General features: G+C 39.6%; 8 protein-coding genes and 2 pseudogenes across 9 annotated transcripts; 8 read left to right on the forward strand and 2 right to left on the reverse strand.

Annotated features, from left to right (window-relative positions):
• Positions 1-19: 19 nt before the first annotated feature.
• On the reverse strand, positions 20-3,263 carry LOC100680261 (protein phosphatase 1 regulatory subunit 37). The gene is made up of 10 exons (XM_032601164.1): positions 2,851-3,263; positions 2,092-2,189; positions 1,862-2,008; positions 1,658-1,777; positions 1,404-1,551; positions 1,024-1,320; positions 756-944; positions 570-689; positions 414-501; positions 20-354 (listed from the first exon to the last, which is right to left on the reverse strand). The coding sequence occupies exons 1-7, from the start codon at positions 3,233-3,235 to the stop codon at positions 889-891; spliced, it is 1,251 nt and encodes a 416-aa protein (XP_032457055.1). The 5' UTR covers positions 3,236-3,263; the 3' UTR covers positions 20-354; positions 414-501; positions 570-689; positions 756-888.
• On the reverse strand, positions 212-881 carry LOC116738592 (U3 small nucleolar RNA-associated protein 25-like). Its single transcript, XM_032600210.1, has 4 exons — positions 756-881; positions 570-689; positions 414-501; positions 212-354 (listed from the first exon to the last, which is right to left on the reverse strand). Exons 1-4 carry the CDS (start codon positions 879-881, stop codon positions 212-214), a joined length of 477 nt encoding a protein of 158 aa, XP_032456101.1.
• Positions 3,264-5,305: 2,042 nt separating the features above from the next.
• On the forward strand, positions 5,306-6,552 carry SP137 (serine protease 137). The gene is made up of 5 exons (NM_001172602.1): positions 5,306-5,378; positions 5,510-5,654; positions 5,731-5,983; positions 6,061-6,207; positions 6,287-6,552. The coding sequence occupies exons 1-5, from the start codon at positions 5,327-5,329 to the stop codon at positions 6,434-6,436; spliced, it is 747 nt and encodes a 248-aa protein (NP_001166073.1). The 5' UTR covers positions 5,306-5,326; the 3' UTR covers positions 6,437-6,552.
• Positions 6,553-9,769: 3,217 nt separating this feature from the next.
• Positions 9,770-11,429, forward strand: LOC116738467 (chymotrypsin-2-like). The gene is made up of 5 exons (XM_032601165.1): positions 9,770-10,170; positions 10,346-10,490; positions 10,589-10,841; positions 10,924-11,070; positions 11,167-11,429. Exons 1-5 carry the CDS (start codon positions 10,119-10,121, stop codon positions 11,314-11,316), a joined length of 747 nt encoding a protein of 248 aa, XP_032457056.1. The 5' UTR covers positions 9,770-10,118; the 3' UTR covers positions 11,317-11,429.
• A 423-nt stretch (positions 11,430-11,852) lies between these two features.
• LOC100124042 lies at positions 11,853-13,964 on the forward strand (annotated as a pseudogene).
• A 69-nt stretch (positions 13,965-14,033) lies between these two features.
• On the forward strand, positions 14,034-15,419 carry LOC116415713 (chymotrypsin-2-like). The gene is made up of 5 exons (XM_031932611.1): positions 14,034-14,272; positions 14,372-14,513; positions 14,597-14,849; positions 14,938-15,078; positions 15,160-15,419. Exons 1-5 carry the CDS (start codon positions 14,221-14,223, stop codon positions 15,304-15,306), a joined length of 735 nt encoding a protein of 244 aa, XP_031788471.1. The 5' UTR covers positions 14,034-14,220; the 3' UTR covers positions 15,307-15,419.
• Positions 15,420-15,860: 441 nt separating this feature from the next.
• On the forward strand, positions 15,861-17,583 carry LOC100124045 (chymotrypsin-2). The gene is made up of 5 exons (XM_032600211.1): positions 15,861-15,912; positions 16,001-16,076; positions 16,871-17,123; positions 17,205-17,348; positions 17,437-17,583. Exons 1-5 carry the CDS (start codon positions 15,861-15,863, stop codon positions 17,581-17,583), a joined length of 672 nt encoding a protein of 223 aa, XP_032456102.1.
• Positions 17,584-18,558: 975 nt separating this feature from the next.
• LOC100680394 lies at positions 18,559-19,663 on the forward strand (annotated as a pseudogene).
• Positions 19,664-20,241: 578 nt separating this feature from the next.
• Positions 20,242-21,470, forward strand: LOC100124047 (chymotrypsin-2). Its single transcript, XM_001607821.5, has 5 exons — positions 20,242-20,320; positions 20,404-20,545; positions 20,629-20,881; positions 20,970-21,110; positions 21,192-21,470. Exons 1-5 carry the CDS (start codon positions 20,269-20,271, stop codon positions 21,336-21,338), a joined length of 735 nt encoding a protein of 244 aa, XP_001607871.2. The 5' UTR covers positions 20,242-20,268; the 3' UTR covers positions 21,339-21,470.
• Positions 21,471-21,708: 238 nt separating this feature from the next.
• LOC103317887 lies at positions 21,709-22,915 on the forward strand. Of its 2 annotated transcripts, none has more exons than XM_016983251.2 (2): positions 21,709-21,929; positions 22,003-22,915. In XM_016983251.2, exons 1-2 carry the CDS (start codon positions 21,899-21,901, stop codon positions 22,773-22,775), a joined length of 804 nt encoding a protein of 267 aa, XP_016838740.1. In that variant the 5' UTR covers positions 21,709-21,898; the 3' UTR covers positions 22,776-22,915. The 2 variants fall into 2 exon arrangements, with proteins under 2 accessions (XP_016838740.1, XP_016838741.1); XM_016983252.2 differs by having other exon boundaries at positions 21,709-21,863.
• Positions 22,916-24,258: the final 1,343 nt, after the last annotated feature.

Below are 24,258 nucleotides of genomic sequence, written 5' to 3' on the forward strand. Positions count from 1 at the left end.
TTATTATCGAAAAATATAATTTTTTTTTTATTAAAAGCTAAGACTACAGTAATAGTAATACTTAATTTGTATGGCATTTTAATACTAAAAAGTAATTAATTATTGCTTTTATCAGAGTATTCTTGGCTAAACTTTCATTCTAAATTTTCTTTTCCCTCGATTTGACGTTCACGTGAATTTTTCGAATCGTAATTTTGCAATCGTGACAGATCTATATCTTCCAGGTCATGTAGCGCTTGAATTCGTCAGGAAGCTCCTCCTGAGGTTCGTCCAGATTGTCGAGATCATCCTCCCCAAACATCGAATCATCCTTTTCGTCACTGTCGTCGTCTTCCTCTGTACTCCCCTCGCTTCCTACAAAATTCGATAAAATTTAGTCTATTTTAGAAAAAAATAATCATCGAAACGTCTACCTTCTTCCTTCATGAGCGCTTTGTTCCTCTCGCAGAGGGCCTGCACTCGCTTCACCAACTCGCTGTACTTGATCTTTATTTTACTCGACTGTGTGCAACAAATTAATGAATTATTTTTTATCTTCTGTATTTCATAGTACTTGGGCAAGAGCTTACCGATTTCATTTTCGATTTTTCGTCGATGTTAAATTCAATCAGGTGCTTGTTCGTGTCCAGAGCGTCGACGATGGATTGAACTCCCAGTTTGTAAATCGGATTGTTCCGCACGTCCATCGACTGCAAGAGGCCAACTTGTGAGTATAGCTAAATAAAATAATGTCAATTCGTCGATACTCCACTCGCCTGCAGGACATCGTTGTCCTTCAAAGCCCGAGCCAGCTCCGAGAGTCCGAAGCACGAGATCTCGCAGGACCTGAGGTCCAGTCGTACGAGCCTCTTGTTCTCCATCAGCGAATCCCTGATGTCCATAATGGTGTCATCCATGAGGACGTTCGAGCCCACGTTCAGATACTTCAAAGTCCTGGACTCCCTCTGCAAGCAGTAATCGAGAAAACGTTCATTTTCTCATCCACGAGAAGTTTGCAATACGATCGAGAATAAATTGCTTTACCTACAATGGCGGCGTTAAGGTGGCTGGCCGATCGTCTGGTCAGCCGGTTGTTCCAGAGTATCAGGCTCTCCAGGCCCTTTTTCGACTTGCTGAATCTGCCGAAATGCAGTTGGTGAGTGAGGCCGTTGACCACGAAGTACAGGCTGTCGTCGTCGATGAGATTGTCGCTCAGGTCGAGGTACGAGAGCCGACTGTTGAACTTCAAGAGGGTCTGTATCTGCACGCAATCCGACCCCTGCAGCTGATTGTTGCAGATGTACAGCTGTCTCAGGGCCATGTTGAACTTCAATGCTACGACTGCAGCGTAGGCGAATGGTTAAAAAACCCTTTACTTTTATTTCAATATACTAGATTATACAATTAATGTTCTAATGTCGTACCCAACAGTTCCATGAGTCGACCGGACAGTCTGCAGGAGTCGAATCTGAGGATGTAGAGGTAGGCGTATCTCAGGCCCCGAGTCAGAATCGTCATGTACTCCTCGTTCAGCCGAACGTTACAGGCGTCGAGGCGCTTCAGCGACAGGGTCTGGAAGGATTAATATAATAGGCTCCGTGCGCGCGCGCGTGTGTGTGTGTGTGTGTAAGTGAAAAATTATACAGTATAGATATACAACATATTGGACAGTTTTTACTTTTCTCAGCATTCGACTGCAGGCCTGCCATCCGTAGGTGCCGATCGTGTGGTTGTTCGAGATGTCGAGGTGCGTGACCGACTCGTAGAATTCGAAGATTTGGCACAGGATCTCTGCGCTCTTGAACAGAGGCAATGTTTGTACCGTTGCGATGAGCGAAACTGCTTACGTTTTACACGTTATTTATATGTATAAGATCCTTACCGAGTCGTCGACGATCGCGCCGTCGAGGTTGATCTTGTGGAACAAGATTCTCCGGAAGATCTCCTCCAAGGCCTCGCAGTCGTTGGGCCAGAGACTTATCTCTGTGAAATTCAGCTCCTCGCAGCGGTCGTCAATGTTGTTGGTAGACTACAACATAACGATTTCTCAAGTCAATACTCCACGCACGAAAATCGAAGGTGCGTAACGATCGAGAACAAATGAGCTTCAACCTTCAGCTGGTAGATGATGTTCTGATGGACGGAAGCTTTGTGCTTCGCGCAAGCTTCCTTGTAAGCCGCTATCACCGCGTCTCGCTTGAGATCCTTACCTGTTATGAAAATACATTATAATTACTTTGCAAGCTTTAATTACGAAAAGCTCCGACGAGTTCTGCAGCAGCACGTGTCACTGCAAGCCTCCCAGGCATCCCTCGAGAAATGCGGAAAGCTTCATAGCTCGCGCATCACGCCACTCATCGATCGCGCGCAAAAAAGCTCTCATCGGTTCCATCATAACCAGGGCTCTTCCTTTATCCGATTATCGAGTATTAATTATTATAAGTAGTGACCGCGAAAGAGCTTGCGCGCTTCGTGGAAAATTAGAAAAGAACGCGCTCTAGGCTGATGGCGAAAGAATGAATTTAAAAGAGAAACAATCGAATACGCGTATATATTTAAAGAATCGAACGCGTGCAATCCTCATTCGGATTCCTATGATGCTCGCGACTCACAGCTACAAGCATACACACAAACACATCGGCCATCAGAGTATATAGCGATCCGTCGTTGGCTATGATTGATGCCCTCTCCCTCTCACATCTCAGAGTCGCGGTGAGCTTTCCTCTCGATCTCTTGTCACGCGGTCTGTATAGCCGCAATACACATAGATATATGGCCCCGATACTCTAACGGAGCTTTCGTTGACGGACGAGCGGATAGACTCGCGTTAGCAATAGCGTATAATCAGTAGAGAGTATAGAGACGACTTACGAAACTTCCAGGGGTTCTCGGGCTCGAGGGCACCGGCGACCTCGTCGTCGGGGAACCTGAGCGCTCTCTTCTTCTTCTTGCGCCGGTTGAGCAGCAAAGCGCTCCTGATGATTCTGCCGTCGATCAGCTGATGCGGCGACACGGGCGTGACGTTGCGCGCGTTCCAGCGCGGTCTGCGCTCGCCGGTCACGACGAGCCGCGGCGGCAGCCTCTCCACGTCGACCTGGGCCAGAGCAGCCGCAAGCTGGGCCGACGACGCCTCCTCGTCCTCGCTGCTCTTCATTCTTATTGCTGCTGCACTCGGTCGACGCGCCGAGAGCGACTCTCCGATCGGCGACGCCGACGACCTCGCAAACGATCGCATCACGACAAAGAGACTCGTCATCGGCCCCGCGGCTTTCTTATAGGTATAATTAGGCGAGCCCGACTGATTATTGCGCAAGAAGCCTCGAACTTTGCCAGCTGATTGGAGAGAGCCGACATTGATTTCGCACACGCGCGATCGATTTTTTTTTTTTTTTTGTTTTTATGCGGCGACGATTATTGCCGGCTTGCGCTTTCTCGTGAACCAGACTCGAAGGTGAAACTTGTCGAACGATGCACTTCTTGCACGAATTAGGTTCAACCACATGCGGCCGCACAGGTATAATTCTCTATGCGTATACACAAAGCCGCATGATGGACAGTCTTGGCAGCGCGGCTAGAGACTCGGAAAATTTTAGAATGCCATTCTAATAATTCTTTCGGACGCTATACGGAAGCTCTTATACTATAGCACTTTATTCGACGACTCGCGCACTGCAACTCGGATGCACTCGTTGTATAATACTCTTGTATGCCGCGCACTCGAGCAAAGGGCAACAAAAGAGCGAAGCGAACTGCCGCTGCAACTGTTTAGTGAATGAAAGCTGCGGCCAGCGCGAAACTAACGGATGCCGCGCGAGCTTGCGAGCGCGCGCGCGCGAGAGAGAGAGAGAGAGAGACAGAGAGCTTGCGAGAGCTAATTGGCTGTGGCAGCAGCTGTGCGGGAGCGCCGAGGAAAAAAAAGACGCTGCCCATGACATCGTTTCGATTTTTTTCTTTTTTTTTATTTCAAACCCCGGCGACGCCGTATATTTTCATCGGGACTACAGCTTTTCTCGCGGAGTGGAATTTATGAGGATTTCGGCGGGACGATTTTTCAAATGCGAGAGAGCTTTCGGTTGACTGTGCGTTCTGTTTTTAAGCGTGATTCGCTGACCGAAACGAATGAGTTTGTTTGCCGGAATGATGACTGTACGGTTTGTTAAAAAGTGGATTAAGGTCGGGTTAAGCCAGCAAAGTTAGCCGGCCTTCGGATTTTTATGATTTTTCGGAGGCTGCCGTGTGGTTCGCCGTTTTTTCGCACCTTTGTGTGAGACGTATGGTGGGCAATGGGGCTTTCTTTCATATCTGAATTTTTATCCATAAATATAGAGTTTCAGCGCGCGTAACTTTAAAATACCTTTAAAATAGCATAGCAAAATTTCAAATTATAATATGGTAGCTTTCAAAACTTTGCTTGTTAAATACGCTCTATATATAGCTTACTCAAAATCTCCGAACAATATTGAAATCGCATAGGTATGCCAAAATCGATTACCGGAGATCCATAGGCAATACGACTCGAGCGGTCCAACGTTTGGATTGCAAAAATTTTTAAATTTAGCCTCTTATCTTTCTGTTCCAAGCTATCATTCACTGCTGGCGGTTGCTCGCGGCACGTGGCTTTTGTGTGTAATAAGATTATATATCGGGCATTGTAGGCAATTGCAATTTCCTAAAAGAACGATTTCAAATAAAACTATTGATTGGCTTACTTATCTACAGCAATTATAAAGTGGCGGTAGTTCCTGGAAGAACGTATTATTAATATCGATAATAAAGAAATATAACTACATGCGCTTACGTCAAATTGTTGTAATTAAAATTTAATCATTATCAAAGATCATAAAAATTATGATCTAAAAGAAATCATGCTCTGGTAAGCGAATTGCAGATGGCAAATGCATTTTGCATAATAAGTTACGGATGGAAGATACAGTACCCAACAATTTTTAAAATACGTCATTGTAATTTCTAGCAGGTCAGGCATAACATTGCCTAAACTTGAAAAATCACAGCTGCGTTGTATAGACTTGTTCATAAGTAGGTCTGAATGAATGGAAATAAATACGTACGGTGTGTTAGATCGAAGTAGATCGGTAATGTACTACAAGGCCAGCGCTTGATCTTGTCAATCACATTCTTCTTCAAGCGTTATCACTTTGACGATTTATTGTTATCTGTGACAACGCAAGAAATCGTCACAACATTCTACCAGTAGCTGCGTACTTTTCTGAGAACTTATTAGAAATATAAACGCGAATATCGATTAAAAGCCTAGTTGAGAGCCTTTCCAAAACATATAAAAGCCGATCAACTCATAATCTAAAACAGACAGCGAACATTTCCAACCATGAAAGTTCTCGTAAGCGTACTCCTGCTGTGCTGCGCAGTAGCCATCCATGGTGAGTACTATATACTTATTTTCTAACGTTTTTGCACTACTCCAAAATTATCAATTATAGATCTTAAAAATATTGCGCTAAAAATTCTGGTAGGCATATTTCATGCTAAAAAGCATCCGTGTACTTTATAGCTGCTCCTCGAATTGTCGGAGGTAGCGATGCCCCCGATGGAAAATACCCTTACCAGGTGTCCCTGCAATTGTACGGCACGCATTTCTGCGGAGGTTCGATCCTCAACAAGCGCTGGATCCTGACTGCTGCTCACTGCCTCATATAGTAACTATCAATATATAAATGCGAATTTTGCAAATATATTCAGAATCACTCTTATACGGACGACTTTCAATAACAGCACAAAGCTCGAATCCATCGAAGTCCACGCTGGAACCAACAAGCTAACCGGTGGCAATGACCAGGTATACCAGGTCGATTACGTCACCTATCACAAGGAATTCAGCATGAAGCTCCTGACCCACGACATCGGTCTGATCCGCGTCAACAAGGACATCGCATTCAACAAAAAGGTCCAGCCCATCAGTCTGCCCACTCACGACGTCTCCAAAGTTGACACTCCCGTTGTCTTGACCGGATGGGGTTCGACCAAGGTATAATAACATCTTGGATTTCACGCGTATGTTTCGCGCAACTTTTTTCCTGACGATACAACTTTGTGATTCTATAGTTGGGTGGTGCCTCGCCGAACAATCTTCAACAACTGCATCTGAAAATCGTGAGCAAGGAAAGCTGCAGCAAGGTTTGGAACTCTGAGTACCCTATCACGGAGTCCCACATCTGCACTCTGACCAAGGCTGGAGAGGGCGCTTGCCACGTAAGTATTTTTTTTTTTTTTTGAGGTGAAATTCTAATCGCGATGTACTTGTATTTAATCTGAACTGTTGCTTTTACAGACTGACTCTGGCGGTCCTCTTGTCGCTGACAACGTTCAAGTTGGAATCGTCTCTTTCGGTCATCCATGCGCTCAGGGCAAGCCCGATGTTTTCACCAGAGTTTTCACTTTCCTTGACTGGATCAAGGAAGAGCAAGCTAAGGCTAATTAAATGACTGAACTTTATGAAAATTCGCTATCATTGTCATTTATTTAATGTTATGTTCGTAAAATAAATAATTGTAATTTTTTTTTTAAATATAACTATATATTATTATGCATCACGAATTTTCGCTCGATTGATTTTTAATCTACTCTATATACCTCACCCGTTAATCGAGCAATGCTTGCATGTATCCATAGCAAAATTGTTAATATTTATAAATATATGGACCTTACTTATTGTACTCTTTAACGTAGTGATAAATATGCTACTGGCATGATCAAGGCGAGTTTGAGAAGCTGACGAAGCTTTGGCGCCCGCGACGCTATTTACTTCTATATTGGTATCCGAGATTTTACTTTTAAGAAAAACGATACTTTCCATAATTGTTTCTAAGTAATTTTTATATATTACATTCGTGTGCTAATCAGTGATTTTTAATAGAAGTTGTAAAAAAAAAACGCTGTCATTGATATAATATAAACAATGTTGTATATAAGATTTGCTCAAATCATTATCTTTTTCTCCAGTGTGAAAGGACGGTGAAGTTAGCTGCGCATCAAAAATGATAGGGAATTGCTTTTCCACCTTTTTTACATATCCTCATATCATTGCGGAGTTACATACAACAAAATATTACTGCGGCGTTCTATTAAATTAAGAGTTTATATTATAGGTATAAAAATCATTCAAAAGCGGTGTCTAGGTGTACAGGGTGGCCGATGACGAGGTCTAGGTGGTTTGCACCGTGGTTTTTGGTGTTTAGGTGTAAAAATAATTCAAAAATGGGTGTATATCAGAACAATTAGTAATTTCCTGTTAGTGATAAAAATGTTACAAAAAAGCTGTGGTCAAAGCGTTAAAGACGCTTATATTTTATTTTTACGGCGTCGAATATGAAATACTCAAAAAAAATTACAAAAAAAGATTAAAACCTCTAAAAAAAATTAACTTTGGAAAAAGTAAAAGGTTAGGCGAGTTTGATATATTCCGCAACGAAATTACAGATAGAAAAGAACGGAGATCAATCAAACAAAGTCAAGTTTATCATATTTAATCGTAATGAAGCAAGGAGCAACTCTCAAGATAATTACTACATAACTTGCCATGCCCGTTTCACTTTGTTTATTGGTGGACAACTGAAATTTTCTTTTTATGTATTAGAACGTCATACAAACACCATAAGTACAATGAAACGGGCATGGCAAGTTACGTAGTAATTATCTTGAGAGTTGCTCCTTGCTTCATTACGATTAAATATGATAAACTTGACTTTGTTTGATTGATCTCCGTTCTTTTCTATCTGTAATTTCGTTGCGGAATATATCAAACTCGCCTAACCTTTTACTTTTTCAAAAGTTAATTTTTTTTTAGATATACTATTGAACTTTGTATTATGACTGCCTGCGATAGTAAAATAAATTGCAAAACCAGAATGGTATAATCTAAAAGTTGATCGTAAAGTTGGCATATGCAAATACAAAGAAATTTAGACGAACTTAACACGGTAGAAAAGATTTAACAGACAGCTATAGATTGAAAACAGTCTTATCTGTGACAAAATTCATATAAAAATTAAAAATTTTTGGTTACCTTGGCCAAGGTCAGTAACGATGATAGTCGATAACTTTGAAGCAATACCAGCTCTGATATAAAATTGTGCGTTATTTATTCTATTGTTTATAATGTGATTCGGTATAAAAAATTATTGTAATCCATGAAACTGGTATATAAAAATTAGGTGCACTTGTGACACAAATTATGTAGCGACTAAAGTCGTAAATTATTGCCGCCAGGGAATGATCGACTTTAGTTCCGTGTTGCGTATAGTGCTTCATTCACTGCTGTTTTTTTTAAACTTTATAATTTTTTTATAATTTTTTAACTTTTGAACAAGTTAAAATTTTTAAAAAATGGGCAGCAGTTAGAATCCAACGTTTGTCGAGAATGGATCCATCGCAAATGTGTTGGCCGTAATAAGTTTGTATTGATACTTGATAAGGGTACTTGTCCTTGGGGGCTGTTGGGCCTCCGATGATTCTAGTAGAGTGCCTGTAAATATTCGAATGAAGTATTTATTTGATAGAAGAATGAGATAAAAATTTACAAACCATTGATGGCTACTACAAAGCAGAGGAGAAGTATACGCTAACTAATATTCGCATTTTGACTAGTTGCGATGAATACCAAATTGCCTTATACTGCATAGAAACTTATAATCGGTAATATTTTTATTTGCTCAAGTATTATCTGGTTTAATTGTCTATGAATTTTTATTCAAAGATATATAATTCGCGAGATAAATGAAATTGCTGGACTGCTTGATTCGAATTATCGGATAAATCAAACTGAATTCTTGTCTCAATGAGTATTATATTTTCAAAAAATTGCAATGATTCTTGCAAGACTCTGAGCTTTTGGCCTAATGTAAGAAGTCTATGAAGTTTTCCTTACAATTTACCGAAAAAAGTTATACGTACATTTCAATAAATTTCAAATAATAATCGACTGAAAGTCCAGAACAAAAAAGCTTTAATGATAGTATGATAAAATCTATTAAAAATTAAAAAAAATCGTTGGTGCGCGTTTGATAAGCGTATTAAATGTGTGATTAAATAAAGATTGAGATAGGGAATCCCCTTCTTACAGATTTTAGTAATTGGTGCCTTTTGATTAAAAGATATGTAGCTAATGCCGGATTCTTTTAATCAAAGTTCAAAACCAGCGTGTGTGTTATCAATAAAATAAGACTCACACGTGGCAATGTTTCTGTTGTCTGTATGTCTAATTCTAATGTTTTGATCTAGACCTCATTCACTAGTTTGAGGAAGTTCTATGAATATAATTTTATATACATACACCCGCATACAAATAAAATGTTGCTTACGTTTATGAAACAAATGTTTGCTTCATGAATTTACAGCGTATAAAACAGTTTTTCTATATTATTATAACGAACGAATTAATTTCAACGTATATTCTCTATCTATAAATTTTTATTAATTTGATATATTTTTTAAAAGATTTTCGCGTCGATTTATTCTGTTTGCTTTATACATTTTTTAGAAATAAGTGGACAATCTTCGGGTTTTTTGAATTTTATTAGAAAAACGTAATTTTGACCTATATTGACAGAAGAGAATGACAATATTGTGAAAGCAAGTAATAATATTGATGTTTATATAAAAGATTTGAAAGAAATTTAGTCCGTCAAGCAGGAAATCATCGCGGATTAAATTTTATCATTTTAGCAATACATCTGGTATTCGATTTTGCTTTATCAGTCTTCAGAATGTTCAGATAAGCAAAGCATGCAGGATAAAGATGAATGAATGATAGATATTTCCGTTTGATTGATTTCTATAATAATATATGTACAGTCTATTATAACTATATTAAAATAATATATTAAGGGATATAATAGTATACAATTTTTTGAAAGCACAAACATTATTAGGCATACAAATTTATCGATGTATGCCGTAACGTTTAAATTTTTCAACTTATAAGTAGTTTACAATATCTTCCACGTGCTTTTATAGATATACACTTCTATATATTTTAATCAGATTGCACCTGCAGATGCCAAGGTTGATATGATAAAAGTTTGAGCAATCAAGATTTCCGCTAGCATATAAAAGCCCTGTATTCACATATCGGTCACACTGTGCGATACTACTGTACAACAATCATGAAGGTACTCGTTAGTCTGTTGTTGCTGTGCTTGGCGGTCGCCATCAATGGTAAGTAACAATCATTTGTATACGATTTTCAATATTTATTATTCCTTCATGCTTCTCAATCACAATTTAATACTTTTTTATCGGTATACATATTATTTATAAAACGTAACTCAAGCAACCATTCTATAACTTCTGTAAAACAAAAACATTAAAATCACCTTTTTATAAATTACAGCCTCCCCGAGAATCGTGGGTGGCCACGATGCTCCGGAGGGCAAGTTCCCCTACCAGGTATCGCTCAGGTCTTATGGCCGCCACTTCTGCGGTGGATCCATCATCAACAAGCGCTGGATCTTGACTGCCGCTCACTGCCTGCAATAGTAAGCATCAGCACCATTACTATTATTATTATTGTTTTTTAACTAAACAACTTATTGTAGTAAGCAAAATGATAAACGTGTACTTTGTCAATTTGCAGCCAATCGCCGTCTGTCATTCAGGTCTACGTCGGTGCCAACAAACTTAACGGTGACAAACCTCAGGTCTACCAGGCCGAGTACCTGACCTACCACGAGCAGTTCAGCATGAACCGCTTGGCCAATGACATCGGTCTGGTCCGTGTTGCTAAAGAAATCGAATTCAACGAGAAGGTTCAGCCCATTGCTCTGACTTCCGTGGACGTATCCAAGGTTGACACTCCCGTTGTTCTTAGCGGATGGGGCAGAATTAAGGTAACTTTCGCGCTGCGCTAATCTCTATTATCAATTAACCAAGTTGTGTGACGGTTGACTAAATGGTAATTTCGCGATTTAGTTTGGCGGTGCTGCACCTAACAATCTCCAGGAAATCGACCTTAAGATCGTTAGCCAGGAAACGTGCAGCCAGAACTGGAGCCCCACCTACCCCATTTCCGAGTCTCACATCTGCACCCTGACTAAGGTCGGAGAAGGTGCCTGCCACGTAAGTTTAATTTTTCAATGATTTTGTCACTTGAGTGCATTTAAACCCGCAAAAATCGACGTATTTATTTATATTGATTAAATTCTTATGTTCCAGGGTGACTCCGGCGGCCCTCTTGTTGCTGACAAGGTCCAAGTTGGTATTGTCTCGTTCGGACGCCCATGCGCTAAGGGCGAGCCTGATGTCTTCACCAGGGTCTACACTTTCCTCGACTGGATCCAGCAGCAACAAGAAAAGTTCTACTAATCACTTAAAATAACTAGTTATAAAGTATGGATATGATGACTACTTTCTATGATAGAAAATCGTGACAGAAATTATTTATAAATGCATTTTTAATAAAATACATTTTCATATAATTATTTTTGATCTCACATTCTTGAGCATCTATACCTCTTCCTTACAATCACCGTCATAAAAATACAAGTAAATAATATAACTATAGAAATCACATAGTGATCATTAAAATACAACAACAGCTAGACGCATATAATAAAGTATAATAAAATTTTAATTAAGAATTTTTATGTATGTCTTTGCATAAAAGTTTCTCACTTCTAAAATTTGGAATCTATCAAGTTCCAACGTGAAATATCTAATAATATGAACTAACAAAAATTACTATCTTTCGTCGCGCGTTTAATTTTTGTAAATTGCTATGTTTACGATTAGTCATGTATAAATAGATTATTTCCTTAATAAACAGACTACGTCACGGATGTGCGATCTTGATCGAGTCATTTTAGAGATATTACGTACACGTATGCGCGCACGTACACACGATGCCGGTTCCGTTGAAACACGTGATTGAAACTTCAAATACCTCGAAACACGCTCTGAGATTTTTTGCAGAAACTAAAAATTTCTATATTACCAGCGAGTTTAGATCCTGTACGCATGTTTTTAATAACCAACAATAATTGCTCAATTTTTACATTTTGAATTAAATCGTATGGTACTTTACATTATCTTTCCTGCATCTTTGTAGATATTGTTCTATAAATTTCAATTATAGATAGCTTGTGCAGATGCGATAGTTGATACGATAAAACTATGAGCAATCAAGATTTATACTAGTATATAAACGACCCAAATCCACGTATATTGATCACTCGTGCCTGCCACGTAAGTTTGCAAAGTTAACGTGACATGGAATTGACCCATTATTCATATGATATATAATGCTAATTAAATTCTCGTGTTTCAGGGTGACTCCGGCGGCCCTCTTGTTGCTGACAAGGTCCAAGTTGGTATTGTCTCGTTCGGACGCCCATGCGCTAAGGGCGAGCCTGATGTCTTCACCAGGGTCTACACTTTCCTCGAATGGATCCAGCAGGAACAAGAAAAGTTCTACTAATTAGTTTAAATAACCAGTTAAAGTATAAATAATGACTATTTTCTATGATAGAAAATCGTGACAGAAATTATTGATACATGCATTTTTAATAAAATACATTTTTATCTACTTATTTTTTATCTCACTGACTTGAGCCCATAGCCCAGTTAAAACATGTAAAAATTACGATTTATCGTGCTTTCAAACAACAAAACTGACATTTTTATTATGACTAAAGCTTCTTCTCTTAACAAAATTGTTTTACAGCTGCTCCACGCATCGTAGGCGGACATGATGCACCTGATGGAAAGTACCCTTATATCAAGTATCTATGTAGGTTTATGGTCACCATATCTGTGGTGGCTCGATAATCAACGAGCGCTGGATTCTAACTGCAGCGCATTGTCTTCAAGGGTGATTTTCATTGCGCAATATCTTGAAAAATAAAAATAGAAGAAAAGCCATTTTATTTTCAATAATATTATTCTTTTGTTCAAACAAAAGCATCATTATCGCCGGAGGAGTAAAAAGCTTAAAAATTCATGCTGGCACGAACAAGCTGAGCGGTGGTGATGCCCAGGTCTACCAGGCTGATTATCTAACGTTTCACAAGAAATTTAGTCTGCAGAAATTGGCAAACAACATTGCTATGATTCACGTGAATAGCGATATTCGATTCAATGAGAAGGTACAGCCAATTGCCCTACCTGATTACGACGTGTCCATAGTTGACACTTCCGTTGTCCTCACAGGGTGGGGCACATTGTGGGTAAGGATATATTATGTATTAAAATAAGAAATAATTAGTACTATTTATCGTTTAAGTACATACATATATTGTAATCAATTGAAAAATTTTAGGCAGGCGGTCCTACCCCTAACAGTCTTCAGGAAATCGATCACAAAATTATTAGTCAATAAGCCTGTAATCATACCTGGAGCAGCAAGTACCCGATCACCTAATCACACATTTGTACTTTGACCAAAGTTGGAGAAGGATCCTGTCATGTAAGTTTCGCTTATTCGTAGTAGGATAAGAAAGCATCAAAGATGCCAAACAATAATATTGAAGAGAAGGGTCTTGCTCGTCTAAAAATAGGGTAATCCAAAAATCAATTTTCTTAGTACGCAAGAAATTAATTTGACATAATCTTATCAATATCTGGAGAAACAAAGTATCAATACAGTTGCCATGTTTACTGACGAAATAACGATAATATTTTGTCAATACACGTAACTTCTTTTGAGGTGTATACCAAATTGAATATTACTCTTACACTAGGATATTTACTTTTCCATTCTGCAGAAGTCATTTATTATTTACTGATTCAAAAACATGACATTGCAGGGTGATTCTGGTGGTCCTCTCGTGCCCGGCGATGTTCAAGTTGGTATTGTCTCGTTTGGCAACTCCTGTGCCAGAGGTGATCCTGATGTCTTTACAAGGGTTTACACCTTTTTGGATTGGATAAAAGAGGACAGAAAACACTCTATTGAATTTGTACTTCATTCACGAAGAAACAAATAAATCGAGAATAATAATAATCATATACACATATAATATTTTATTATTTCAAATCTTGATCACAAGATCATCCCTGATTAATCGTATCAGTATCATGGCCTGTTTTAACGATTACACGTTAGCTTCCTGTTTTTGTATGCACAAACCAGCTTTGTTTTTGTTGATAATATTAACAATGCATCAATATATCAGATCACGATATGTTAATTGAATTTACGCACCGGTATAAATACAGCGGGTCGAATGCGCATCCACATCAGTAACAGCTGAAGTACATACTCTGGTAACAATGAAGTTCATCATCAGTTTGATCTGCCTGTCTTTCGCAGTAGTAGCTTATGGTAATTACGACATGCATTTGACGAACTCTTTTCTCGAATCGATTAATCGCCATGAAATACGAGCAATAATTTGAGCTGATCTGAAATTTATTATTTCAGCTGCTCCGCGAATCGTCGGAGGCCAGGATGCTCCCGATGGCAAGTACCCATACCAGGTATCACTTCGAGCACCGTCCCACTTCTGCGGTGGCTCAATCCTGAACAGCCGCTGGATCTTGACAGCCGCTCACTGTGTTATTGGGTAATTTGGGGTGAAACTTTTTTTTTCAATATTCCGAATACAACATTTTTTTCGTGCATTAATATTTTGATCATTTTGTACAGACGTTCTGGAAATGCGGTGACAGTAGTGGCTGGTACCCACTTGCTCAATTGTGGTGCAGAGCAGACCTTCAAGTCCGAGTACATAACATGGCACGAGAAATACAACGGCGGACTCTTCATCAACGACGTTGGCCTGATCCGCGTCGACAGGGACATCGAATTCAACGAGAAGGTCCAGCCGATTCCTCTGCCCAACGAAGACTTCTCTAAGGTCGACTACCCTGTCGTTCTCACTGGCTGGGGCAGAACTCAGGTGATTACACTAATGAAACGAAACTTATTGTACACCAATCTTGAACATATGGTACATTCTGATAAAATAATTTATTGTAAATCTATAGGCAGGTGGACCAATTCCCAACAACCTCCAGGAGATCAATCTGAAGGTGATCAGTCAAACCAAGTGTAGCGATAAAATGTCGGTAGCCATCACGGAGTCCCACATCTGCACCTTGACCAAGGTTGGAGAAGGCGCTTGCCACGTAAGCATTTACTGAGATTCATTGTATGGAATTATTGTTCGAGGAGATCTTGCTCACGAAGCTTATTACGTCTGTTTGTAGGGCGACTCTGGTGGCCCTCTTGTCGCTGACGGTGTCCAAGTTGGTATCGTCTCCTTCGGAATGCCATGTGCTCGAGGAATGCCCGACGTTTTTACCAGAGTTTACACTTTCATTAGCTGGATCAACGAGAAAATGGGTCAATACTAAAATCTGTTGTCCTTAGATGGAATTTTTAAAATAATTGTGTATCAACAGCATGATTTATATTGATATTTAATGTTAATAAAATTTTGTTCGCAATAAATTAATTGTGCTCCCTAATTTTGACTGCAAAAAATAAAAAGTTGTCAAAAAAGTTAACAATTACTAAAGCTTTTTTTCTTATTTCTGCACTGCTATTTTTAACTAAATATAACAATATAACAATAGACAAAATCAATTTTCATTGTACTACTGTGTACTAGACTTTAATTTGTTCTTAAACTAAGACATATAATAGATTGTATTAAAATTAAATATATTAGTTTATCACATACTTTTTGGTTTGCATCCTTAGTCACCGTTATCTATCACTGTTATCTCATCGATTAATCGAACGATAGCAAAATGAATTATTGTGTTTGGCTTTTTGCTATATGTATGTTATCGTGATATTAATGAAGATCCTTATAGATAGATATGATAAAAGTTTTAGTAGCCCATACATTTCGAGCAGATTATAAACAGTTAGCTTTTGAACAGTACTATATAGAAAGGTCAAAATGAAAGTACTTTTTGGTGTGCTTTCCTTGTGCCTCGTGGTGGCTACCAAGAGTAAGAGTACTATACTGCATATTTTTCCTTGTATTTCAAACTATTAAAACGTTTATTTTTATATTTAAACTAAAAAGTGTTTTTACAGCTGCTCCGCGAATCATTGATGGTCATGATGCTCCCGATGGAAAATACCCATATCAAGCATCTCTTCGATTCCATACGTCGCATTCCTGTGGGGGTTCTATCCTGAATAAACGCTGGATTTTGACCGCCGCACATTGCATTAAATAGTAGATTCTTTTTATATTATAGCCTTCTCGAGTCCTCTCGAAGAGTCTTATATGACTCTTCCCTCTGTCCGATACCATACAATGGTACCGGCCAGAGAGGCTCCCTATAGTCGCGGTGCATGTGCATCACATAGGAATGTAGTGCGCATGCATCTCGACTGGCTCTACAGTTTAATTATACAGTGCGAAACTGCATACAGTGGGATCCGAACCACTGGAGCCTTGATGTTATAAGACAGTTTTGCATATAACATACAAACGTATGTAAACATAGAGATGTCCCGATGTCAGAAAAAATGCCGAGAGTCAGGCTTGAATCCAGAACCTCTGGATTACTAGTCCGACACTGTCTACTGAGCCATCGCCGCTCACTAAAAAATAGTAGATTCTAATAAGTACTTGAAAATAACATATACGTCAAAGAATTATTGCTAATAATGTATTCAACAAATCTTATTTATAGCACAGTGTGGCTAAAATCCGCTGTTAAATCACGGCTATCTGTGACTAAAGTAGTCCTTTTTTGCACCGTGTTTATCACACTCGCTACGCTCGTGACTACTTTAGTCACGAATAGGCGAGACTTGCGGATTTTAGCAGTCTGTGTTATAAAATTTTATACGATACTCTTGAATTAAATGGTTCAGTTTTACACGGCGCAGTTAGCACCCGAGCGCTGCGCTTGAACCATTTAAGTCACACGTATCGTAATGTACTATTTACAGCGAATCAGCGAGCAACCTCAAAGTCTACGTTGGAAGCAACCAACTTTCAAGCGCCGATAACCAAGTCTACCAAGTCGAGTACCTCATCTATCACGAGAAATATGACCCTCGGATTCTGGTTAACGACATTGGTCTGGTCCGGGTAGATAAGGATATCGAATTCAGTGACAAAGTCCAGCCTGTCACTTTGCCCAGCGTCGACATTTTCAAGGCCAATACCTCCGTTGTCCTTACCGGATGGGGCAAAACCATGGTGAGTTAATACGACAATTGTTTTCATTGTTGTAAATATTTTTTACGTTTTGTCAATTGAATTGTCACGAAATATTTCCAGTTGGGTGGTTTTACTCCTGACACACTTCAGGAAGTAGACCTGAAGATTTACAGTCAACAGTCCTGCGAGAAGGCCTGGAATTCTGAGTTTCCCATTACCGAATCTCAAATTTGCACTTCAAGCAGCGGTGGTGGAGCCTGCAACGTAAGTTCTTGCAGTTTTTTTTGCGTTTAGAGAGTTGTGCATAAATATTTGTAAACTAGTCTTTAAATTTTACTATCATTATTTCTAGGGTGACTCTGGTGGTCCTCTTGTCGCCGACGGTGTCCAAGTCGGAATAGTTTCTTATGGTCGTGCAACTGAGGGTATACCCGATGTATACACGAGAGTCTACAGTTTCTTAGACTGGATCCAAGAGCAACAAAACAAATTCTACTGAGATTTTACTAGTCCATCCGTGTACAGCTGTCAACATGCTAATGACTGCTTTATTACATTCATAAAAAAAATCGTATGCTAAGAAGTTTTTTATATAATAGAGAAAAATAAACTTTTTTATGTAACACGCGAACGATTTTCGCGTTTTTCGTACCTATTAATAGGGACTAAAGTGACTCTTTTTTGACCGGCGGGCAAAAAAGTTATTTTAGCGGGCAATAGTAGTATATTGTGTACCAAGGGCGTAAAGTGGGCTTTTTTAGGCCGAGTGTGGATTTTGCAGTACGAGCCGCAGACGAGTCGCACACTCGGCCTAAAAAAGCCCACTTTACGCCCTTGGTACACAATATACTATTAAACACTGTCTAAAACTGTCACACCTGTATTCATTTATTTTGTTTTATAAAATCACCTCCCAAAGTAGCCGTTAAATATCCAAACGCGACGTATGATTTAAGCTCAACATTCTAATACAACGTTAGATTTTGACTCATTGCCGCGTTGAAGCGAATGAATACTTTAGCCACGGGTACTAATTAATACAATGTTGAAGTGGGCTTGGATGATGAGTATTAATAATGGTCTCACGAGGAATACGTACAAAGATCAGATTAAAAGTATATCACTCGTTTTCCTGAAAATTCCGATCTTGAACACCTACTGAATGATGAAATATTTCGGATTATTGTTACACTTATTTCAATGTATTATCTCCACAACAGTAGTGCTTGAAGTACTTAACTGATAAATGTATACACGGCTATAATTGTTAGCTTTTTTGGTCAGCGAATTATCGGTTGATCAAAGTCATTGATATGAAGGCAATGGTGTTAAACAGAATTGCAGCGCATGTACCATTATCATTATAATAATTAATAATTAAATTATTTTATCCAAAAGTCAAACATGTGATTGCATACTAGTTATAGTATCGCTAGAAAATATTAGATTCAAATCTTACATTCTTGCCGATATAAATGCTGCATATAAAAGCTCTGATGTGCCTACATCGACATTCACTAGGGGCTTAAGTGCATTTCTGGTATAATAATGAACTTTGTTTTCGGTGCGGTTTTATTGTGTTTTACGGTAGCAGCACGTGGTGTGGAAACAACAAACTTTTAAAAATTCGTGTTTATACAAAATTGAACTCTCACAAATTATGTTGGATAAATTTATTTGCCAATAAATTTTAGCTGCTCCGCGAGTGGTTGGAGGTCATGATGCTCCTGATGGCAGGTACCCTTACCAGGTATCACTTCGAACCTCGTCTCACTTTTGCGGTGGGTCGATCCTGAACAGCCAATGGGTTTTGACAGCTGCTCACTGCGTTGGTGGGTAGTTATTTTAATACTTTTTCAAACGTTTAAAACGTCATTTTTCTACTGTCGTCAAATAATATTTGTTTTTTTTTATTCAAGCCGTACCTCTTTGGTAGTGGTAGCCGGTACCAACAGGCTCAACGGCAGTGACAGACAGGTCTTCAATTCCGACTATATCGTGTGGCACGAGAAGTACAATCGCGGTCTTCACATCAATGACATTGGCCTCATTCTTATTGACGGGGAGTTCGAATTCAACGAGAAGGTTCAACCGATTTCCATTTCCACCGAAGACTTTACCAAGGTCGACTATCCTGCCGTACTCACTGGATGGGGCAGAACTCAGGTGGTCCCAGCAAAGCCAAACTAATTAATACCTACAATATACGCATTATCATTAGATTTTTATGAAAATGATTCGTTCAAAATTCAGGCCGGTGGAGCACTTCCGAACAACCTTCAGGAGATTGGTCTTGGTAGCGATCACAGAGTCCCACATCTGCACCCTTGCCAAGGGTGGTGAAGGTGCCTGCAACGTGAGTTAATTGCGATAATTTAAAAGAAAATGAATTATTTTATGAGGTCTTAAATGCGGCTTCGTTATCTGTTTCTAGGGCAACTTTGGTGGTCCTCTCGTTGCCGACGGTGTCCAAGTTGGTATCGTCTCCTTCGGAATGCCCGACGTTTATACCAGAGTTTACACTTTCGTTGGCTGGATCAACGAGAAGATGGCACAATTTTAAGATGTTTATGCGAGTGTATATACTTTAAATAAATGATTTTTTTTAGAAAATTAGAATTTTCTTCATTTCACAAAACAGTTTATAGCATATCTGTAATGTGTACTGTATGCAAACAAAGCGAAAGAATAATTAATCATAAATCTGCGCAAACGATATCGAATCAGTGCTTTATACCCGGAAATGCCTTTATGTTTTCGTATAAAGATTCGACCGTGCGATATGTTATCTTGGATGAGCGTTCACGCGCTCTGCATCTGTTTATCATTTAGAATTCGAACTAATAAATTGATGTATCAATTCTATGCAAACGTGCATTATCTACTCCAACTGTACAATGACAAATTTTTCGTAGTATTTTTACAAAATTTCTTGCAAAGTATAGAAAAGATTTGTTAATTACACGCTGTTTTGTATAATCAGTCAAAAGCGATTAAAATATAAACAAATCCCCTGACAGCCGATATTTACAATAAATATATTACGAATTTATAATCAGACGTCTCAATATCGAAAAACAAAAGAAGCGAAATCATTCGACGATCAAAATTTTCGGATGAGTATAAATGCTTTGCAGACAGACGGAAATGCATCAGTTAATGGTCAAGTGTATCTCTGGTAACAATGAATATCATCATCAGCGCGGTTCTCCTGTGTTTCGCAGTCGCGGCTCAAGGTAACATTTCGAACTGCTTATTTTTACTGATAGTCATTTCAAATCTAAGGATATGCTGAGGATTAAATAACACAAAAATTCAGCTGCTCCACGAATCGTCGGAGGCCAGGATGCTCCCAACGGCAAGTACCCATACCAGGTATCACTTCGAGCGCCGTTCCACTTCTGCGGTGGCTCAATCCTGAACACCCGCTGGATTTTGACAGCCGCTCACTGCGTCGTTGGGTAATTTTCATTTCAACGTTTTCTCTTCTATTAGTGATATTTTTTTCACAATTAATAACTCGACTTTGAAAACCTTCGTTTAGACGGTCTGGAAATGCGCTGACAGTAGTGGCTGGTACCCACTTGCTCTACGGTGGTTCAGAGCAGGCCTTCAAGTCCGAGTACATCGTGTGGCACGAGAAATACAACAGTGGTCTCTTCATCAACGACGTCGGCCTGATCCGCGTCGACAGGGACATTGAATTCAACGAGAAGGTTCAGCCGATTCCTCTGCCCAACGAAGACTTCTCTAAGGTCGACTACCCTGTCGTTCTCACTGGCTGGGGCAGAACTTGGGTGATTACACTAATGAAACGAAACTTATTGTACACCAATCTTGAACATATGGTACATTCTGATAAAATAATTTATTGTAAATCTATAGGCAGGTGGACCAATTCCCAACAACCTCCAGGAGATCTATCTGAAGGTGATCAGTCAAACCAAGTGCAGCGATAAAATGTCGGTAGCCATCACGGAGTCCCACATCTGCACCCTGACCAAGGCTGGAGAAGGCGCTTGCCACGTAAGCATTTACTGAGATTCATTGTATGGAATTATTGTTCGAGGAGATCTTGCTCACGAAGCTTATTACGTCTGTTTGTAGGGCGACTCTGGTGGTCCTCTTGTCGCTGACGGTATCCAAGTTGGTATCGTCTCCTTCGGAATGCCGTGTGCTCGAGGAATGCCCGACGTTTTTACCAGAGTTTACACATTCATTAACTGGATCAACGAGAAAATGGAGCAATACTAATGTTGTGTTACTCGCAAGCATTTTTTTACAGTTTTGTAAAAATTTTATTTGAACGAAATAAAAAAGTTTCATAGTATTTATAAGCTTTAATATTTTTACCAGAACCCTTTTTAATCTTATTATAAAAATTCAGTATTAAAGAAATCTAAATATGCAGAGAATTACGTGTGCCATTGTATAACCATAAATTAGGCAATGCAAGCTCATAATGTTATATCGTCATAAACAGCCGCCGAAATTCGAATTAAGAAAAAGTTATGTTGGTACCTATACCTATAAAAGAGTATTACAAAGCCATCAGCTTATAGATTTAAGTACCTTAGTAAAGGTTGGCATTATTGCACAGAGTATATTTACGATGAAAGTATTCCGAAGAATCAAACACACAAGTTTGTACCGTGAATACGAGCAGAAGCTTTTCATATAAGATTATCTCTAGCAGTTGTCTACTCGATCCTATGAAATATTGATTTATCTACTTTTCAGATCGTAATTTCAGTTTATTGTTATTGACACACCATATAGGTATATTAACAACGTCAAATAATGCACAACAGCATATGATAACTATTATTCAGCATTTGCATAAGTGTAAACATAGAAGTTAACGCATCCTTGCAATTTTACACGACCATGACGTTCAAACAATAATTTATTTTTCCAGCCATACAACCCTCAGTTGTAATGTCTTCATCAACAGACTCGAGCGATAGGAACAACAGGGAAAGTAGTAGCGACGATGATTATTACTACGGCTCATGGCGCAACGTATTCAGTATCGTGCAAAAATGGAAAGCCACCTTCAACGGCGATCGCCATGAAAGCATCAAAGACTTCCTCATCTCCGTAAAATCACATCAGCAGCTAACCGATCTCGGCGACTCGGAGCTGCTCGAAGCTTTACCCTGTCTGCTCACAGAACCGGCCCTCGTGTGGCACCGTCTGATCCCCAAAGAGTGGACCAGTTGGGAGCACTTTTGCGAGGACGCTCGAAACGTGTTTCGCCACAGCGAGAAATACAATCTGGAGCTTTTGGAGAAAGCTCTCGCTCGAAAGCAGACCGAAGACGAATCTGCGATCGACTACGTAAGCGAGCTGCATCGCTTGGCCGGCTCTGGATGCGCGAATCAAACTCTTGTACAGCAACATGCTTCCAGCTCTGCAGCGCTTCGTCCCCGGTTGAGCGAGTTGGTCGAAGAACAGGAAGCTTACGAGCCTCCGCCTGCTCCGGAAGATTCGACGGTATACCGGAACTGGCTTACAATCCACCGGTTGAAGGTGTACGTGGGCAGAATGAAATTTACACCGGAAGTAGAGGGGGACGTTTCGGGGATGATCGATGAAAAATTGAAGGAGAAAACCGGCGATCGTCGATCGGTTTCAGGAGTTAGCTTTAGTAGCTCAGGAGGAGCGAGGCGGTGTTATCGTTGCGAATAACCTGGTCAACCAATAAGACAAGGTCACAAAATAAAGAAGAAGAAGAGTGCACACGTTGAATGAGGAGCGATTGTGTTTTATACAAAACTTTGTATATTAACAATAAAATGACGATTTTTCAACGATCCTGTATAACTTGACATTTTTGTTGTTGCTCATAATGTGTATTCATTTATTTACCTATAAGTCATCGGCCGAGCTCCTTAGCATCGACTATTGTTCAAAACTATTTCGAAGCTTCAGTACAACATTTTATTTTGACGCTAAAGGAGTACAAGAAGAGCGCCACGCAAGTCTAAAGGGTAAAGAAAGTCAATAGCTATACAGCTTGTGCGAAACTCAATATAGCAGCGCAGTTAGTCTTACACAGCCATTCGACTTGCGAACAGCATGAAAAACGACCTTTTACTATATACTATCATCTTCTGTTATATAATACTTTGTTTTCTACACAGTCAATTCAACTTCTGGGTGTAAAAAAAGCGCATCTCAGAAGATCAGACCATGTCGTATTCATGATCTAGATCAAGCGTAAAAATCGACGATAAACCTCGGCAGCTCTCATGCGCAAATGGAAATTATCCTTCGATGGCGATATAGCAATAAAAGCATCAAACCCTTTCCGATGGGACTGGAGGAGAAGCGAAAAATGAGCGACATCAGCGAATCGGAATTATTGCACTGCCTTGCGATCTTATTTAAAGGACCGGCGCTGTTGTGGTACAGATTCAGAATGCGAGAAGGAAAATGGCATTCGTGGAAGCAGTTTTATACTCAGAGACGCGGTCCGTGTCTTTCATGATCCGGAATACAATACGAAGCTCAGAGCTGAAGCTTCCGCGAGGACACAGGGACCGGATTAACCAGTGGTCGAGTACATCAGCAAACTGGGGACCTTAATGCAATTGCAAGAGCCGGAGCCTAGGCTCTATGAGAAACTTGTGCTCTTGAGGGCTAACATGCTTCCAGCCTTAAAATTTGAACTCGACCGTCGCGTTGATTTGAGCAAAATTACGAGCATCGAAATGTTCTATTTACACGCCTTGGGAGCGGAACGGACGTTGGAGAAAAAGCACATCGACATCGGCTCTACATCTCGTAAACTGGAGGCTCGTGCTCGGTTGCCAGAGGAAATGGAGGAAATTATTTCGACGATGATAGACGAGAAGCTGAAGGAGTGCGGTGTTTCGTCGCGGCGAGGAGTAACGAGAAAAAGAGATGCGAAGGCATCATGGTGAAGGCGGTGTAAACGCAAAGCGTAGTGGTGTATAGTGCGTGTTCAGCGTTTAAATTTTATGAAAATTTGGGCTAATAAATAAGAAAAAAACTATTACTGCAAGGAGTGTACCGTTATTTTTTTGTATTTCCACTGTTCAAAGATTTCGTATTTTGAAATGTAAGAGAAACCCCATTTTTTATAATTATTGTTTTATGAAAGCTATAATAATTTGAAATAGTATAAGTGCAACACAGTTTACCGATG

This window comes from Nasonia vitripennis, chromosome 5 (assembly GCF_009193385.2).
Source record: "Nasonia vitripennis strain AsymCx chromosome 5, Nvit_psr_1.1, whole genome shotgun sequence".
NCBI lineage: Eukaryota > Metazoa > Arthropoda > Insecta > Hymenoptera > Pteromalidae > Nasonia > Nasonia vitripennis.

Bases quoted from the DNA above. Each gene is read 5' to 3' on its own strand.
- LOC116738592 (XM_032600210.1), bottom strand. From the start codon at position 881: ATGGACATCAGGGATTCGCTGATGGAGAACAAGAGGCTCGTACGACTG. The intron at 690-755 runs GCGAGTGGAGTA...GGCCTCTTGCAG, and splicing joins AGGACAACGATGTCCTGCAG to TCGATGGACGTGCGGAACAA. The intron at 355-413 runs GTAGACGTTTCG...CGAATTTTGTAG, and splicing joins AGCGCTCATGAAGGAAGAAG to GAAGCGAGGGGAGTACAGAG.
- LOC100680261 (XM_032601164.1), bottom strand. From the start codon at position 3,235: ATGACGAGTCTCTTTGTCGTGATGCGATCGTTTGCGAGGTCGTCGGCG. The intron at 1,778-1,861 runs GTAAGGATCTTA...CCTCTGTTCAAG, and splicing joins GCGCGATCGTCGACGACTCG to AGCGCAGAGATCCTGTGCCA. The intron at 1,552-1,657 runs GTAAAAACTGTC...TAATCCTTCCAG, and splicing joins GCAGTCGAATGCTGAGAAAA to ACCCTGTCGCTGAAGCGCCT.
- SP137 (NM_001172602.1), top strand. From the start codon at position 5,327: ATGAAAGTTCTCGTAAGCGTACTCCTGCTGTGCTGCGCAGTAGCCATC. The intron at 5,984-6,060 runs GTATAATAACAT...GTGATTCTATAG, and splicing joins CCGGATGGGGTTCGACCAAG to TTGGGTGGTGCCTCGCCGAA. The intron at 6,208-6,286 runs GTAAGTATTTTT...TTGCTTTTACAG, and splicing joins CTGGAGAGGGCGCTTGCCAC to ACTGACTCTGGCGGTCCTCT.
- LOC116738467 (XM_032601165.1), top strand. From the start codon at position 10,119: ATGAAGGTACTCGTTAGTCTGTTGTTGCTGTGCTTGGCGGTCGCCATC. The intron at 10,491-10,588 runs GTAAGCATCAGC...GTCAATTTGCAG, and splicing joins GCCGCTCACTGCCTGCAATA to CCAATCGCCGTCTGTCATTC. The intron at 11,071-11,166 runs GTAAGTTTAATT...CTTATGTTCCAG, and splicing joins TCGGAGAAGGTGCCTGCCAC to GGTGACTCCGGCGGCCCTCT.
- LOC116415713 (XM_031932611.1), top strand. From the start codon at position 14,221: ATGAAGTTCATCATCAGTTTGATCTGCCTGTCTTTCGCAGTAGTAGCT. The intron at 14,273-14,371 runs GTAATTACGACA...TTATTATTTCAG, and splicing joins TTTCGCAGTAGTAGCTTATG to CTGCTCCGCGAATCGTCGGA. The intron at 15,079-15,159 runs GTAAGCATTTAC...GTCTGTTTGTAG, and splicing joins TTGGAGAAGGCGCTTGCCAC to GGCGACTCTGGTGGCCCTCT.
- LOC100124045 (XM_032600211.1), top strand. From the start codon at position 15,861: ATGAAAGTACTTTTTGGTGTGCTTTCCTTGTGCCTCGTGGTGGCTACC. The intron at 15,913-16,000 runs GTAAGAGTACTA...GTGTTTTTACAG, and splicing joins CCTCGTGGTGGCTACCAAGA to CTGCTCCGCGAATCATTGAT. The intron at 16,077-16,870 runs GTCGCATTCCTG...TACTATTTACAG, and splicing joins GCATCTCTTCGATTCCATAC to CGAATCAGCGAGCAACCTCA.
- LOC100124047 (XM_001607821.5), top strand. From the start codon at position 20,269: ATGAATATCATCATCAGCGCGGTTCTCCTGTGTTTCGCAGTCGCGGCT. The intron at 20,321-20,403 runs GTAACATTTCGA...ACAAAAATTCAG, and splicing joins TTTCGCAGTCGCGGCTCAAG to CTGCTCCACGAATCGTCGGA. The intron at 20,546-20,628 runs GTAATTTTCATT...ACCTTCGTTTAG, and splicing joins GCCGCTCACTGCGTCGTTGG to ACGGTCTGGAAATGCGCTGA.
- LOC103317887 (XM_016983251.2), top strand. From the start codon at position 21,899: ATGATAACTATTATTCAGCATTTGCATAAGT. The intron at 21,930-22,002 runs GTAAACATAGAA...TTATTTTTCCAG, and splicing joins TATTCAGCATTTGCATAAGT to CCATACAACCCTCAGTTGTA.